The 16,251-nt window shown below is 35.2% G+C and overlaps 2 protein-coding genes across 3 annotated transcripts; both read left to right on the forward strand.

The window, feature by feature from the left end:
• The first annotated feature begins 2,040 nt into the window (after positions 1-2,040).
• Positions 2,041-6,616, forward strand: LOC135082274 (uncharacterized). Its single transcript, XM_063977050.1, has 2 exons — positions 2,041-2,128; positions 2,655-6,616. The coding sequence occupies exon 2, from the start codon at positions 2,670-2,672 to the stop codon at positions 6,156-6,158; it is 3,489 nt and encodes a 1,162-aa protein (XP_063833120.1). The 5' UTR covers positions 2,041-2,128; positions 2,655-2,669; the 3' UTR covers positions 6,159-6,616.
• A 1,865-nt stretch (positions 6,617-8,481) lies between these two features.
• On the forward strand, positions 8,482-15,733 carry LOC135082275 (uncharacterized). Of its 2 annotated transcripts, XR_010259382.1 has the most exons (3): positions 8,482-8,659; positions 10,127-15,147; positions 15,213-15,733. XR_010259382.1 is itself a non-coding variant. In XM_063977051.1 (2 exons), the coding sequence occupies exon 2, from the start codon at positions 10,135-10,137 to the stop codon at positions 13,747-13,749; it is 3,615 nt and encodes a 1,204-aa protein (XP_063833121.1). In that variant the 5' UTR covers positions 8,482-8,659; positions 10,127-10,134; the 3' UTR covers positions 13,750-15,733. The 2 variants fall into 2 exon arrangements, 1 of the variants encoding a protein (XP_063833121.1); XM_063977051.1 differs by having other exon boundaries at positions 10,127-15,733.
• Positions 15,734-16,251: the final 518 nt, after the last annotated feature.

Here is a 16,251-nt window from a genome sequence, read left to right on the forward strand (position 1 = left end):
GAGTACCTGAGGCGGAGAATAATGTGGTGGCAGGCCTTTATTCAAATTTCAAACCATCATAGCAAATGTTGTGATAGGGATAAAGACATGACACAAGATCAAAAGTAATACGATAGAAAATAACACAAAGTACCTAATGTTAGAGGGGCATTTTTTGCAGAAATTTATCAAATAACAAAAAAAAACACGAATTTTAATGCAGATTATTTTCAAAAAGTATATTTTTTATTATTTGTTTGCATTGTCTGGGTATTTTATGTATTTTTAAATAGGTATCGCCTGTTATTTAGCATTATTTACTGTTTTTATTTTATCAGGATAGGTATTTTTTGTTATTTTTTTCGTCCATAAAAATAGGTCTAGTTTCATCTATTTAAATATGTGCACTTTATCAAGACTCACACTATATCTTTCTTTTACAACAAGGTTTGCGACATGTAATCCCGGTGCATTATGGTGTCTCGACCACACAAATTTTAACTCAATGGCTGTTGCAACATCAATAATGTCTCGAATTCTATTTGAGATTACCTTCCGTGAAATATGGGTTTGTCAAAACCTTGAACAGGGTGACTTGGCGAAAAGCAAAGGTAAGTAAATTGATATAAGTTTATCTAACTCACGGCGCGATTCTAAAAATAATTTATGCATTGAGTTGCAAAATAAAACTTTTCAAAATACTTTAGCTATGTAACCACACTGTTAGTGGGTGTAACAACATAGTAAATGTATCATAACAAAAAGCAGTTTATCAATATTATTGAAAGATTTAGGGCACTCATACCTAGGTAATTTTCAATTTAATTACAAATACCTACATAAGTAATTTGTATCAATCGATTAAATTCATGTTTCTTAAGTTTAAAGCAATAAAATTGCAATTTAAAGCAGGCCATAAATCTCTGAATGTTAATTGGATGAGGACTAGGTGTCATATTCCAGGTGGTCAATAGGACAATGGGTAGCAAGCAAGGCTAATGAATTGCTTTATGGATGTTTTCATAATTTTGATGCTTAAAAAATCATGTTATGGATGTCGGTAATCACTTACCATCAGGTGATCCGTCTGCTCGTTTGCCTCCTGTCACATAAAAAAAAGTCCGGAAAGAAAACTAAATTAATGGACAATGTATCTACTCTAGATATGTAAAAGTCCTGTGTTTTTTCAACAGCAGTATTAATATCTGCCGAATGTACTGACCAAGTACAAACTAAGATAATTATGTGCTTCAGACGACGATAGACGAGATAAAATATTGACGGTTTTACATAGTTTTTGAAGTGTTACCATATGTTTTGTATTTTTTACTGTAATTTTAGCATCTATAGCACCTTTTAATAGTTAAAAAAAAAAGTTGTGAGTGGGCAGTCCATCATCCTATACAAAGTTGGTCACCTGAAGCGTGGGTCCTGCTGGTCTGAGGCTCTGAGCCCAATTCGTAACTCGAATGAAAAAAAAATACTGATATTTTCAGACCGGATGAACGCCAAGGAAGATCAAAGACGAAATACAATGATTCTGTTGGAAGCGACAACGGATATTGTACAGAAATAAATACACAGGCCATAAAAAGCTAACGTGAGCCTTCCAAAATCGGAATATGTAAATTTGTCTTTTGCCGCGTTTTTTGCGAACGAAGAACGAATCGAATGAAAAGATCAAACTTCAAAACCGAGTAGTAGAGATGTGTATAATTTACCACTAAACGGTACCGTTATTGATAACGTGTTATTAATTTACACATATTTACATAAAGATTCTCATCATTGTAATCGAAACTGGTTGCTCCCCATTTATAAATTATTTATTTTATATCTATAACTTTAAATGGTTACGAGCTTTATTACATTTGAACATCCAGACTATAATTTAATTATGCTTCTTTTCAATTTTCATTTTATTAATTAATTTAATAGGCTGCTTTCTTTCTGACACACATTAAAGAATGAAACGTTACTATTCTTGACCAGCAAGACATTAGGTAATTAAATTACCAGTACAATACCTACCAGCAGTTATTAAGACAGCCAACACTAGCACTTGTTGACTTTCCGCTCATTCTTTTGTAACTTTGTAAAAGTTTTCAGTAAATTATTACCATTTTGCAACATTTATATCAATTTTGTAGTAAGTACCGTATTGTGTTATTATTATGCTAATGATTTATTTAAACATGGCTGTTTAGACGTTTACTAATATCAGCACTAAGATACACACCAATCTATTTTAATCTAAAGCAAAAATGCAGCTACGATTGACCTTCATTTTTTGTAATAGCAGTCAAGTTTATAAATAGCTGGCATAACAAACCGATGTTCCTAAATCAATAAAGTTAATGTTATTGAATCGCGACTTACGACTTTTACGGGAATGAATTCGCGGAAAATAGTTTTTCCGCGAATAAAATATAAATAGTGCTAGCAAATGTTTTTTGCGCTCTTTTGGTGATTATATTGGGTTCTTTTTATCACTAGTACCTAAATGGTAGACGAACGCCGTTAAAATATATGTCGGCAAAAACGCAAACTGAAACTCACTATCCACATTTGATATCATTTTACTAAGGAGGGGTGTAAAAGTTCAAATTTTTACCAACCTATTCTTACAACACCTTTTATACTAAACTAATCATGAACTTTTAAATTGTTTCCAGAAATAAGAGAATAAGATGAGCACAAAAGAAGATGAGTTACAACCTCTTGGAGCTAAACACCGATATCACAATCAATTGGTCAAAGAAGCAATCGAAAATAACTACACAGATGTAAATACAGGAAACAACGATGTGAATATATTACTGCAAATAGATATTTCAAGCCAAAACAGAAATGTTGATTACATATTGGATATTCTTAAAAGTGATGACTTGCTCCACGTTTCCAGAGCAATCAAAAAAGGCACATGGTTAATTACAGATAACAATTATGCTAATATAATCGATCCTGAGTATTTAAAATGTCATTTGTTTCCAAACATGTCTGCCAAAGCTCAAAATAAATTGCTGAAAAGCATCAGAAACAACTTAAAAGACGAAAAAAGGGCTGAAAAGTTTTACAGCGTTGAAGATAATGTTGAAGCCGCTCTGAAATGGCTACCAAGTTGTTCTATACCTTTTATAGAGATTGAAGTTACTAAGCATTATAAAAATATTAAGAAACCTCGACTTTTTAAAAGACTTTGCGAGCGATCGATCAATATTTTAAACCTTTGCCCAAAAGGCGACCTATCTAAGGAAAAGATTGATGCAGTGAAATTTGTGCAGAAAAAAGATGTCACCACATTCTTAAATGCTATAGAGCAAATGAAACCCTACGAAACACTAAAACTGAATAAAAAGACAACCAAACTACTCATGACGCAATGCCCAAATAACATTATTGAGAATTTTCATAAATACCAGGCATATCTTGACAAAGAGACTTTTTCAAAATATTTGAAGCAAGATAATATAAAAGATTTCATATTTAAACAAGCAAGTATGGCGCACAGCTTTGAGTCGTCTTTCGGTTTAAGATTTGAATGGCTACAGCATTTCATTCAACGTATGCCACAAGAAGAACGTTTTGATTTTGTCAACAAAGTGTTTATTAAGCAAATACACAAATCCCAGGGATCAAACTTTTTACCAGATTCTGAAACAGCACATGCGAAAATCTTATTCGATCTTTTTCATAATAGAAATTATGAATGGTATAAGTTTGCTCCGTTTGAAATTGCATTCGACGAATTCAGGCGCCGCCCGTCATGTGCCGAAGATAAATACGACTTTCTTAAAGTACTAATTAAATGCTGTGGTAGCAATCAGTCACATTTGCAGTCTATCTTAAAATATTATCGTGATAAACACATCAACGATAGTTACGATTCCAAAACAAATTTTGTAGATGAGATACTTTCAGAAACTAATATTTGCCAATATAATTATGAAACTTGGAGTATTTTAGACGACTTGTTTAAATCAATGGGCGTTTATTCTCAATCTGATGATGACTCAATTAAATATATTGAGACGATCATTGTGCGTAAACTTATTAAAAATGAGCCCATACCAGAACTAATTGAAAGAAAGTTTGTCTACAATAATACTCTTGAAAAGTTTAGTATTAAACTCAAACAGGATGAGCAATTCAGGATTTTTAATTTTATATTCAATCACGTCTTTCAAAAGGCTGATGATTTGAATAAAATTGAAAATGAGGAGCAATTTAGCTTGATAGCTGAGTTACTGAAAAACGTTCTGGAAATATTGAAGGCTTGGCGTAAATCAATGGATGACTACCCGTTCGTGGTACAGAAAATTAAAGATCTGATTAAAATTAAAATGGAACACTCGTGGGACTATGATCTTTCACCTTTGTATAATGTACACAAACCTTGGAAACGCCTAATGTTTGAAGAATCTCTAATTTTAGAACCATCTGAAAAAGTTTGCATTAATTCTCTCAAACATGATCCAAGGCTACTTGCACGATATGAAGATAAAGTGGATAATTTGCTAAATGACAGTAAATTGTATATGAAGAAATTTCTTAGCAAAATCCGCATTTACTGGCCGGAATCAGTGGCTAAGAAATATGTAAATAAACATTTACTCCACCTAGAGCTGCCCACTAACCACAATGTTGTGGTTCGCAATCTTTGTACTCTAATGCCCCAAACAGATATTTTGGAGATGATAAATAAGTACGTCCCGAAAGATGCTAAAATTAATTGGGACGAGGAAGACGGTTTGATGCTAAGCATCCGTAGACACATTGCTATAAACATGCATTTTGCGCGCCCTCAACCTCCAGCCAACGTGATTCTTGAATACGCAAAGGGTGACTACCTCCAGTATGCTGTGCCGTCAGTCCTTGCCATATTCTACAACATGAAGCCATTACTTTTCCCACAACAAGTACAAAAACTGTTCAATTCACCTGTATCCCTTCAGAAACTTGGAATACGTTTAGCAATCACAAAAATGCACAATGGGGATTTAATCAAAGAATTTCATAATCTTTGGTCTAACACAAAAAATAGTACCATCCGCTCCGTCATCTTTCAGTTAACGCTCAAACTTCTGTGTCGTCAAAAAGATGATCGTACAGTACAAGAACTGTGGAATCTATTAGAAATGTTCATTGACAATCTAACATACAAAGAGGACAAAGTTATTTATTCCCTGATGTATAAAACAGAAAGTATACCTATTTTAATCAAACCAAAGTTCATAGAAAGAAATTATATATTTTTCGAATCATATCTTGCACAGCCCGATACGAATGTTGATGAGTTTGAACGATATTTTATGGAAGAAAGATTGATTCTATACGCTGAAGATGTAATGGAAAAAATTAACGAAGATTTTATCGTCAGAGTATTGAAAAAGCTAATCGATCTTAAATTCTTCTGTAAGTCGCCAGACGCAAAGCGACCGCGTCATCATTATATAAATCCATGTAATGGGATAATATCTTTATTGTCTGTGTATTTGCTCAAAGCTAAAGATGAACAAGATCAAGAGCGTAAATACAAATCTATGTTAATGCCTATACTACAGCGTGCCCTAGGAAAACTAAAAGAAGAATATCAATGGAAGGAGAATATAAAAGCGCTACTTGACTACCTGCGAAGTAATCTTGAGAAGTTCGCACTTAATAGTAATGTGGTCTCCCCTTTAAAACTGTTTTCAGACATCAATGACGAACTACAAAGGTCCCTGAAGGTATCAGAACACTACACCCTTTTGACTAAATGGAAATTGACCGTCGAGTACTTGAAAAATTTGGAGCCAACTGTGTCTGAGGATGACAACCAAACAGTTAAAAACACCTTGAACACAGACGGTTTGGCACGAAAATGTCTTGAAATGCTGAAGGAAGATGTTGAAAAATACTTTCCTCGTATTTATATCATATTTCATAAAGCTTTTTTCGAGACTTTGCAAGAACTTTGCAACAATGAAGAGCAAATTAAAATTTATAAGAATATGCTTACGGACATAGACTTTGTCCCGGGTTATTTAACCATTATTAAGATCTCCCATAACTTTGTTGATTGTGAAAGAGACGGGCAATGGGATGAAATACTGCATCTCTTGCAAGAACATCCATCAACTGAAGTAAAAATGCATTTCAATTTTTATTTTAAACAAATGAAAGATTATTATTGTTAATTTAGAAACCATTAAACGTATTTTTTTCTTTTATAATGACATTATTTACATTTAAATTAAACTTTGAACTTGAATTTGTATAATTTTTTGGTAGATATTATGTTATTCTTCGGCCGTTTGGTGTAGTGGTTCAGAACGAACTACTATGCCGAGAGGTCCCGGGTTCGATTCCCGGCCGGGCAGAAATTGAAATGATGAATTTTAATTTCTGTGACGGGTCTGGGTGTTACTATGTATAATATGTATGTATTTAAAAAAAAAGGATATAAGTAGTATATCCGTTAAGCTAGCACCCATAACACAAGCATATTAATTGCTTAGTTTGGGCACAGAATAAGTAATAGTAGCTAGATGGCGCTGTGTGAGATTGTCCAAAGATATTTATTATTTATTATTATTATTCTTGTTTCACTGTATATTTCACGAACAAAATAAAATAAAATAAATAATAAGTTGTTTGTTTTGTTTGAATTGAATGTGTAGTGTGAAAAGTATGTTAACTACATAACTAAATAAAAAAATTTGAAAAAACTTGCATTTACTTTTCAGAACGAATACCTTTTTTAGCATTGTGAAAAAATAATTGGTAAACACTATGGTAAACACAGTAATCAAGTAATGTTACCTATGTGGGTTTTGTGAGAATATCAAAGAATAATTTATACTAGCGGCCGCCCGCGACTTCGTGCGCGTGGATCTCGTTTTACCCCCCCTTCATCTATCTTACGCGGTTCAGATTTTTTCATATAAATGTTTTTTCCTGCTAACTCCCGTTCCCGTGGGAATTTTGCTATATCCTGTTGTAACTAAGCTTTAGGTTTACTAAGGTACCTGCATGCCAAATTTCAAGCGTCTATCTTACGCGGTTTAAATTTTTTCATACAAATGTTTTTTCCCGCTAACTCCCGTTCCCGTGGGAATTTTGCAATATCCTGTTGTAACTGAGCTTAAAGTTTACTAAAATACCTGCATGCCAAATTTCAAGAGTCTATTTTACGCGGTTTAGATTTTTTCATACAAATGTTTTTTCCCACTAACTCCCGTTCCCGTTGGAATTTTGCAATATCCTGTTGTAACTAAGCTTTAAATTTACTAAGGTACCTGCATGCCAAATTTCAAGCGTCTAACTTAAGCGGTTTAGATTTTTCATACAAATGTTTTTTCCCGCTTACTCCCGTTCCCGTGGGAATTTTGCAATATCCTGTTGTAACTAAGCTTTAAGTTTACTAAGGTACCTGCATGCCAAATTTCAAGCGTCTAACTTAAGCGGTTTAGATTTTTCATACAAAAGGATTTTCCCGCTAATTACCGTTCCCGTGGGAATTCCTAAGTATCCTATAACCTGCCCAGGAGTATGAAGAATAATTGTACCAAGTTTCGTTAAAATCCGTCGAGTAGTTTTTATTTCTATAAGGAACATACAGACAGACAGACAGACAGACAAAAATTTTACTGATTGCATTTTTGGCATCAGTATCGATCACTAATCACCCCCTGATAGTTATTTTGAAAATATATTTCATGTACAGAATTGACCTCTCTACAGATTTATTATAAGTATAGATTATTGATGTTGATTTAAGAAATTCTATAAAAAATATCGTGGAATGCCAATCCATCTATGCTATGCATTTAAACGTTGTTCCAGGCTTTCAGCAAAGCATACGATATCTTGCACGGCGTCGGTGGCGTCGGCAAATCTACCTAACTTCACGATAATGTCATAATGTTGACAAAATAAAGTATCTAATATCACAGATAATATAATACTAGTCTAATACCCTAGACCAGCGGTTCCCGAAAGGTGGTCCGCGGAACCCTGGGGTTCCGTGGAAAGGCCGCAAGGGTTCCGTAAAAAATATTATCCCACGTTTCGTGACCGATGTTGTTCGCGCGCACCGACTTGTTTAACGCACAAGGGAGGGTTAGGGCGTGCGGGCGGAGTAGTACGGGGGTTCCGCTAGGAAAAGTATAATCAATTAGGGCTCCTTGGCATAAAAAAAAATTGGGAAACCCTGCCCTAGACAACTGTTCATAAAACCGCATAATTTAACAGAGTTGTAACTAAAACAATATTATATTAAGGCTCAGTTGCACCACCTAACTTTGACCGTAACTATAACGTTATCCGATGTATTTTGTATGGAGTTTGACAGGTTTTTGACGTTTGTCAAAGTTAAAGTAAGATGGTGCAACCCAGCCTATTGTTTTGAGTTACAACTCTGTCCAAGGCCAAGATTCAACAGGTTCTCCTAACGTTTCCTCTCTTTTACTCTTTACGTCTCTATTATTTCTCTCGCTCTACGCTACGAACGCACGAGACTGGTCGATCTGGACCGATCGATATGTCCGAGACCGGTCTTGTTGCAAAACAGTCTGCTTTGTTGATAAAAAATAACTCTGTATGTGCAAATACCAGCTACTTCCACGGTTACCAAGCACGGAGACCATCTCATTGGAATCACATAGAAGGCTTAGATTAATTTGATCTAAGATAGAAGGTAAGATTTTAAGAATTACAAATTATTATGCAATGATTTTTATTCCGGCCTATTCAACGGAATGACGTCAAAAAAACTTATTACTCATCAAATCAGTTTACAAAACTCACTTGCTTGGCTTGTTCAAACGTAGGTACCTACCTACTTACTTACTTACCCAACCTTATTTCCAACTAGCTTTTGCCCGCGGTTTCACCCGCGTGAAATTTAGTTTGTCACAGTTGGTCATAAATTATAGCTTATATGTTATTCTGGGCTATAAACAATAATACTGTAAAGTTTCACCAAAATCCTTTCAGTAGTTTTTGCGTGAAAGAGTAACAAACATCCAGACATTCTCATTTATAATATTAGTAGGTAGGATAAAAGTTAATAAAATATCTGTTGACGTAGGTAATGGTCTTGGTAGGTATAGTCGTTCGTTTCAGCGAATGACGTCCACTGCTGGACAAAGGCTCCAAGGTTTTCCACAATTAACGGTCCTGCGCTGCCCGCACCCAGGCTCTTCCCGCGACCTTCACCAGATCGTCGGTCCACCTAGTAGGAGGCCTGCCCACGCTACGTCTTCCAGCCGTGGTCGCCACTCGAGAACTTTTCTGCCCCAACGTCACAAAAGCATCTTGAGAGACCCTGGCTGAAAAATTAAAAACTACTAGATTTAAAAAAAAATGGAATTGGATATATTTTTTTCACTTCTTTTTCAGTTATTTTCCAACACAAGAAAAACCAGGTTGTTAAAGTATGATTAATGTATTTGCATTGTATTATTAGTATTTGAGCTATTCTACAAAACGAATGTAAATTTATTAGTCTACGTTTATTAGTTTCGTCGTAATTGTTGAACAAAAATACCCCTTCCCAGCGGTTCCATAGCGCGGCTAGTCGGAATAGGTTGTGTTGTGTGATTCATTCAGGCAGTCCTACATTTTAACAGCGAATTAACCTTCATGGTCAAAAAGTCGTGAATTTACTGACTTTTTGGAATCTTTATAACCGTTTGAGCTAGCTTCATGAAAGGGCATCTATGTGTACTTATAATCGGTCAAAACCACTTTTGACTGGAAAAAACAGTCAAAAGTGGTTTTGACTGATGGTTAATATCACTTTTGATTTGACTGATATTTCCAGTCAAAAGTGGTTTTGACCAAGGGCGTTAGTCAAAACCGCTTTTGACTGCAAAAAATCAGTCCAGTTTTTGCCATTAATTTGGCTACGGAACCCTAAAAACATGAAAGTGTATTTCGATTTTAAAGTTTATTTTTTCATACTTACCTACTCAAGAAGCGTAGGTAATAGCTTATTCGAGGGGGATTGTGATTTGTTTTTTTTATTACGTAAGAGTGACAAATATTTTGTCAGGTTTTAGTAGGATAAGACAGTTTATTGAACTAATTGAAAATTATTTTGCAAGTACATGTAGGTGGTTGGTCCTACTTCTATAAATGAAAAATCTTCTTTCTTTTTCAGGCTTCAACATGGCATCAGTGGTGTTAGAGGGTGAGAACCTAGGAGAAAGGCATCGTCACTTCAACAGCTTAGTGAAAAAAGCCATTGCCGATCAAACTGCGTTGGAACCCATCAACTATGACGACCCAGACGTCGACAACCTTTTGAAGATTGACGTCGCCAGCACTACCAGAAATGTGGAGTACATACTACAGGTCCTGACATCCGAAGACATGCTGTACGTATCCAGGGCAATCAAAAAATGCACTTGGCTCATAACCGATGACCAGTACGCTCACATCATCAACCCTAAATACCTGAAAGATGAACTTTTCCCAAAAATGACCTCTAAGAGTAAGAGCAAATTGATTCTCGCCATAAGACTCCATCTACGGGACCCAGCACGCGTTGAAGCGTTCTACGAATTCTACGCTGACGACTTGCAAATAGCTCAAAAATGGCTCCCATACTGCTCTCCAGAATTCATAGAAAACATCGTTTCGAAGCACGCACGCGAAATTAAATCTCAAACGTTAAAACGCCTGTGTGAAATTTCCTTCAAGTACTTCAAAATATATGCAACAGCTGATAACACCAGATATTTCAGACGAAAAGTCAAAATTACAATGTTTCTATTGAACGATCACACCGAAGAATATCTTGACATCATAGAATCGCTCAAGAGATACCGTATCCCAATATTTAAGAGCAAGGCCACTGAAACAATAATGCGGAAGTGCCACGACAGAATTGTAAAAAACTTTATGAAATATGCTTGCTGCATCCACCTTCCTACTTTCGCCAAACATTTGAAGAAGGAGATAATTGAAGATTTTCTAACTCAACAGACTGAAAATAAGAAAATGAAACATTGGGTTAAATTCGAAAACATTAAACATTTCGTTCAATACTTACCGATTGATAGGAGGTTCGAATTTGTTAGGAAACTATTCATTGATAAAGAGAAAAAGAAGAGTAAATCGAAAACTGTAAATCTAGAAGACGACGCGTTTTGTCTCGACGGTGGAGCACAACCTCGCATGCAACTTTGCAGCTTGAAGATGTCATCATCAAGGCACATCTCGGCTAGCAATGCTCATATTTACCGTTGGTATCGCTTTGCTCCATTTCAATCAGCTTTTAATGATTTGAAAAAGTTGATTCGCGCCGAATCAAATCCTGCTGAACGCACTGCTATGCTGTCAATTCTATTACATTGCACCAGACGCAATCCACGACATATTCAAACTCTCTTGCAATTTTATCGCGAAAAGCATATTAATGAACCTTTTAAGTTCAAAGTTCAATTTGCAAACACCTTCATATCTTTGAACGCAATACACCAGTTTGATGAGAACACATGGAATACTCTCAATGACCTATTCACTAGTATGGAAGTTTACATAGAATCTGGAAACAGTGTACCGTTCTGTGTAAAAGCGATTATAGTATACAAACTCCTTCACAACCAAACCATCCCTGAAATAATCGAAAAGAAGCATACCTTTGATACTTTTGAAGATTATCGAAAGAAGCTTAATGAGAAAGAGCAGAATATACTGTTTGATTATTTATATAATCTTGAACTTAAAAAGCTAAACAAAGAAGTTACAAATGAAGTAGATATGATTATTACCATTGGAGCTTTGAATAATATTCTAAAACTGGTTACAGCTTGGAAAAAGAGGGTCGAAGATTACCCTAAAATATTTGAGACCATCAGGTATCTGATCACAATTAAAAAAGAAAAATCGTGGAAAACTAGCCTTTCGGACCTATATGCACAGAAACTACTGAGGCGAAATCTATTTGAAGATTCCCTCGCTTTAAAGCAAACCGATGAAGTGTGTGTTAACGCGCTGAAGCACGACCCTGGTCTCTTAGACCGCTACGAAGCTGAAATTGCAGCAATGCGCTCAAATGACGCCATTTCCTTGAGGATATCACTGGGAAAACTGAGGATTTATTGGGCGAACTCTTTAGCTCAAACATGGATTGAAGCATACAAAAATCAACTTGAGAAGCCGAACAGTCATAAGGCTGCCATAAATGGCATATGCATTCTTTTACCTCGTAAGCAGTTTTTCGAAGTGGTCGCAAATTATGCTCCAGTTGAAACTAAAATTAATTGGAGTGACACAGACGCAACACTGCTAAGCTTAAGGAAGAATATAGCCCAGCAAATGCAATTCGTTAGACCACCACCAAATCTAGAAGGCATTTTGACTTATGCAAAGGAAGACTACCTTCAGTATGCGCTGCCTTCTCTCAATGCTATTTTGTACAACATGAGTTCCGCTAATACATTAGAATGTATTCAACGTCTGGTGAACGCGCCAGTTTCATTGCAAAAACATGGCATACGGCTCGCGTTTAATAAATTGCAACTTTCCGAAATCAAAGATCTCATTCATAATATTTGGAAAAATTCTAAAAACTCTTCTATAAAAACGGTGTTGTTCAAACAAACGTATGATCTTTTGATTAAAGAAAAAAATGAATCAAACATCAACCAAATTTGGGAGTTGCTCAGCAATTTCATTGATAAGTTATCACAGGAGGAGAACCGGATTATATATCTCACACTAGGTAACGTAAAAAGTTTGCCCATGCCTGTACGACCTGCATGTTTCGTCAAAAGTTATTTATATTTGATATCACTCCCCACAAAAGCAAACTGTGAACCGATCATAAAATCCTTAGAAAGTCAAGCTGTTGACTTTATTGAGCTCCTGGAACCGGCTTTTGTAGAAGACGTGTTATTGAAATCTACAGCAGAACTTATGGCCGAGACGAATGTTTATGATATGAAGCTTACGACAAGAGTACGACTGCTTACGTCATACATACTTTCGATCAAAGATGAAGAAACACAATATAAAAAATATGAAAAAGTTTTACACCCGGTCTTGGAGAGCTGTTATAAGTCATGGGGACAGAAGAAGGATAAATCCTATGTGGTTAGGGATAACTGCAAGGTTCTGCTAAAAGATCTTCTAATCTACACCAAAAAACATATACAGAAGACGGCTACAGTCCCGGCAAAAATGTTTAAAGATATTCAAACGAAAATTGTAGCTGCATTGGCACCTGAAGAAAATTATGCAATATTGTCTTATTGGAATATAACAGTTTTATTTGTAGAATCTGTAGCCAAGTATTTGAAAGACCTAGAGAAAGAAAGTTCAGCCGAAAAATCTGGTGATGAGCAGGTAAAACTGATGAAGACGCCATGTTGTATGCCGGGTTGTGAAAATCAGCCCAACGACCCAGAATGGGAAAAAGCGTGTTCAAAAATAGCAATGTACTTCGGAGAAGCGTGTTTGAACTTTTTGAAAACTGATATTTCGTTCGAAAACCGATCTATTTTCACCATCTTCGCTTCATCACTCTGCGAGGTATTCACGAATGTGGATTTTGAAAGTATTCATCGCCTCAACACATTCGTACCTATGCTTGCTGACAGTAATATTATAGTGAGTTACTTGGTAGTCCTCGAAGCGCTGCGATCTACGTATTCCTATGGCCAGAAACTCGAAGTGAAACAAACTATTATTGATATTATTAAAACGCACCCGTCTACAGAAGTAAAAATACATTACCATATTGTGTTTAAAAATTACTTTCTGAGAGAGATGGAATAAATAATAAGAGACAGTTGTAACTAAGTACTTATTATACACTAGCTTTTGCCCGCGGCTTCACCCGCGTGAAATTTAGCTTGTTACAGATCCCTCTGAACACGTGGTCCGACTGCTTTGTCCGACTAATCGGACCACGTGAACTTTTTTTTCCTGTTGGTTCGATTAAGGAGTCGGGTACCGGACTGGCCGACTCGTAATCCGGGGAACGCGGGTTCGGTCCCCGCCGCCGCTCGACTATTGCGGTGAGCTCACTCGTGATACAAAGTCAAAGTCAAAATTTCTTTATTTGTTTAGACTAATAAATAGTTCTTACAAATCGTCATTTTTCCCTTAACAAGCATATTTAAGCTTAGTACGAGGGGCTAACGGGAGTATTAGTAATTTGTATAATAAGAATAACAAATTACTAATAATCTTTTTAAAAAAAAAGATACTTAACAGAAAAATGAAATACGTACTTAAAATGACTTGTACGTCCCTGCCTACCGTTATCATAATTTTATGTTTTTAATTTTCATACAAAATAAATTTTATAAAATCAGATTTGTATGAAAATTAAAATAAATTTTATAAAATCAGATTAGTATGAAAATTAAAATAATTAAAATTAAGATATCAATTTTCTGACTTCACCATACCATTTATATGCCCATGTTAACATGGGCTAGTGTCGGCTCATATTTACCTACACCCTGTCTGTAGGTAATGAGAAATAAGTACTATTTTCAACCTTTTTGATAGGTTTTATTCTTAAAACTAGCGGCCGCCCGCGACTTCGTACGCGTGGATCCCGTTTTACCCCCTTCATCTATCTTACGCGGTTTTGATTTTTTCATGTTTTTCCCGCTAACTCCCGTTCCCGTGGGAATTTTGTAATATCCTGTTGTAACCAAGCTTTGAGTTTACTAAGGTACCTGCATGCCAAATTTCAAGCGTCTAACTTAAGCGGTTTAGATTTTTCATACAAATGTTTTTTCCCGCTAACTCCCGTTCCCGTGGGAATTTTGCAATATCCTGTTGTAACTAAGCTTTAAGTTTACTAAGGTACCTGCATGCCAAATTTCAAGCGTCTAACTTAAGCAGTTTAGATTTTTCATACAAAAGGATTTTCCCACTAATTCCCGTGCCCGTGGGAATTCCTAAGTATCCTATAACCTGCCCAGGACTACGAAGAATAATTGTACCAAGTTTCGTTAAAATCCGTCAAGTAGTTTTTGTTTCTATAAGGAACATACAGACAGACAGACAGACAGACAGACAGACAGACAGACAGACAGACAGACAAAAATTTTACTGATTGCACTTTTGGCATCAGTATCGATCACTAATCACCCCCTGATAGTTATTTTGAAAATATATTTCATGTACAGAATTGACCTCTCTACAGATTTATTATAAGTAGGTAATACCTACTTATAATAAATCTGTAGAGAGGTCAAGATGCAGATATCTATACCTACTAGGTATAGATATCTGCATCTTTGTTAATAAAACAGGAATTACTTAATACTAAATCGCAACCATCACGTAAAACTTATTTAAATTATACTCGTAGTATTTATTTATTTATTTATTTAAGGCTCATAAAACAAGTTACAGTCATATTCAGGCATAGATAATATTCCATAGATTAATCTAAACCGCAACTCTAAACATGTGTGCACAGAATGAATTGAAAATTATGAAATTCACTCACTACAGACTCACTCACTCTGCTTTTTTGCACTTTTCTCTTGCTGATTGATCTGAAAATGAAAAAAAAAGTTCAGAATGTAATTGTAAAATATAGGTAGTTAGGTAAGTAAGCTGGTAAGTAGGCCTACCTATGTAAAACCTTGACAAAAAGAACCTTTGTCTTTCAAATTGTATTAGATTAGGATGTGCTTATTAGTAAGGACTGTATAATAACATAATAGAATTAATATTTTTTTTTAGGTTTTGAATAAGTTTTAATGTTTCAAAAATAAAGTTAAGATTGAAATTTTGTCTGAGTTTTTCCTGTTCGTCTGAGTTTTTTTTTAATTTAACTTTATCTAAAAGTTTATTATCAGATTAGATAGGCTATTAAACAAGGTTTATTTTAATATAGAATTTTAGTTATTTAGGTTTAATTGAAAAAAATACCTACCTATCCCTAGACCATGTTGATGTGTGTATGTTTTCCGAACAAAATAAAATATAAAAATAAGTTTTTTTTTAAATTAAATGTGTACCTAGTGTGAAATGAAAATATAGTAGATTAACTAGCCTACCTTAACTAAATAAAAAATATGAAAAAACTTGCATTTAAGCTTCGGCCAAACCAACGCGATCACACGCGATCAGCCGGCGAGCAGCGATGGCGGTAGGCAGGTAAACACAGTATCAAGTACATAAAATATGGTTTTTGTCACAGATCGTCATAAATCATAGCCTATATGTTATTCTGGGTTATAAACAATAATACTGTAAAGTTTCATCAAAATCCGTTCAGTAGTTTTTGCGTGAAAGAGTAACAAACAT

Source organism: Ostrinia nubilalis, chromosome 21 (genome assembly GCF_963855985.1).
Source record: "Ostrinia nubilalis chromosome 21, ilOstNubi1.1, whole genome shotgun sequence".
In the NCBI taxonomy this organism is placed as follows: Eukaryota; Metazoa; Arthropoda; class Insecta; order Lepidoptera; family Crambidae; genus Ostrinia; species Ostrinia nubilalis.